The sequence below is a fragment of the Centruroides sculpturatus genome, unplaced genomic scaffold (genome assembly GCF_000671375.1).
Source record: "Centruroides sculpturatus isolate CEXI.00-Female unplaced genomic scaffold, Cexi_2.0 scaffold262, whole genome shotgun sequence".
Classification (NCBI taxonomy): Eukaryota; Metazoa; Arthropoda; class Arachnida; order Scorpiones; family Buthidae; genus Centruroides; species Centruroides sculpturatus.
Window position 1 is genome coordinate 445,225 of NW_019384536.1, and position 1,629 is coordinate 446,853.

The following is a 1,629-nucleotide window of genomic DNA, read 5'->3' on the forward strand; positions in this document are numbered from 1 at the left end:
GATTTTATTTAAATAAATTGTTTTAATGAAAATTAAAGGTGACAAGTTTTCAATTTTTAGGTCTAAATGTTGTGTTTATCTAATGCTCAAAATTCTGCAAGCTCATATAAATTACGTGCTAACTTTTTTAATTTAATCGAGAGATCGAAGCAATTTTTGGCATCGTTTTAAAAACATATGTACGAGTTACGAAAGGTAACATTTAACTTTTCATCAAATCATCTAATTAAAAATAAATCCCCCCTTTTTTCCTAATAGCACAAAGTAATATTGTCTTCTTTATTTACTTTTTTTCTATTCTGCCAAGCGTGGCGCAGGTTTAATAATGCCTTACAGATCTCTCAATCCAAGTTAATCCTATTTAGGAATGTCTAAGTCAATCGTACATGATCCACTTGTGAGGGGTTGTGCTAGCAATCTCCGACTGCAACACCAATTTATCAGGACCACCCTTGAAGAAACGAATCTCGTTTTCGATCCGACTAACCCAACCACGCATCTTCTTGTACGCATTCTCTATAAGATATATGTTTGGCCATTCGAAGTGTCTTAGCTCACTCTCTGCTTTGCTACCATTCCGAGAGCCATGACCACGCTTTATTGTTGGCTATTACTCCTTGGATATTGCTACGGTAAGTCTTAGACTTTCTTATAGAAGAATGGAGAAATTTATAAGGGCAATCCCTCGTAAATTTCTTAAATTACTTCCGAATAACGCAAAAATTTCGCTTATACTTAAAAAGTTAAAATAAATTTTATTTTTTTCTCGTTAGCAGAACTTTTATTGGGTCTAATTAGTATTAATATAATAGGAAAATATTTTACTAAATGTTTAAAAATTTTAAACTTTATATTTAAAGGTTGCTTTGCTTTCGACGAAGACAAACAAAGTGACGGGCAAAACAAATTTCTGATATTTAATGATGATCCCGAAAGTCCGGCCATTTTCATGGTTCCTTCAGAAAGTCATTCTTTAGCTTCTTATTTGTTGGATAATATGTTAGATTCGTACGATCGCCAACTTTCGTATAAGAGGGCTCAAGCCTTTACTCCACGAATAGGAAGAAAGAAGAGGTCTACCGAAACTTCTTTGTTAGAACGAATGATGCCTGCACCCAGAGTTGGAAGGGGTGATCAAGATGTTGGAGGAATACAATTAAGGGCCGCTTTTATTCCTCGCCTAGGAAAAAGAATCTTCGATAGGGATGAAGATAAAAGAGCTCGAGCAGCGTTTACACCCCGAATCGGAAGGACAGCCTTCACACCTCGTTTGGGCCGTTAAATTTTGAAGAGGAAAAAAAAAACATTAGAAAATGTCTGAATTGTAAGAAATAAAAAACATAATTATAATAAATCTGACTCGCATAGAGTTCTTTTGTATTTCTATTCCTTAGTGTTTTTGAATCGAATAAACAAACAATAATTACCTCCCCTCACTTATGTTAAACCAAATTTTAAATTGTAATATCGTAATTTCTAAACATTAAAAATATTTTGGAACCATTTCGTTACTTTATTTCATTATACTCAAATGATAAATTTATTAAACACTATTTTTTAGTAATAAATTCGTAAGAAATATGAATAAATGTGTGGCTAGAAATCTTAAACACGAGCTAATATTAATAA

General features: G+C 32.7%; 1 protein-coding gene across 1 annotated transcript; it reads left to right on the top strand.

The window, feature by feature from the left end:
* The first annotated feature begins 528 nt into the window (after window positions 1-528).
* LOC111623238 lies at window positions 529-1,361 on the top strand. Its single transcript, XM_023365732.1, has 2 exons — window positions 529-632; window positions 861-1,361. The coding sequence occupies exons 1-2, from the start codon at window positions 587-589 to the stop codon at window positions 1,280-1,282; spliced, it is 468 nt and encodes a 155-aa protein (XP_023221500.1). The 5' UTR covers window positions 529-586; the 3' UTR covers window positions 1,283-1,361.
* Window positions 1,362-1,629: the final 268 nt, after the last annotated feature.

Excerpts from the sequence above, each read along its gene's own strand:
- LOC111623238 (XM_023365732.1), top strand. The coding sequence starts at position 587 with ATGACCACGCTTTATTGTTGGCTATTACTCCTTGGATATTGCTACG. Across the intron at positions 633-860 it reads ACTCCTTGGATATTGCTACG|GTTGCTTTGCTTTCGACGAA; the intron begins GTAAGTCTTAGA and ends TTATATTTAAAG.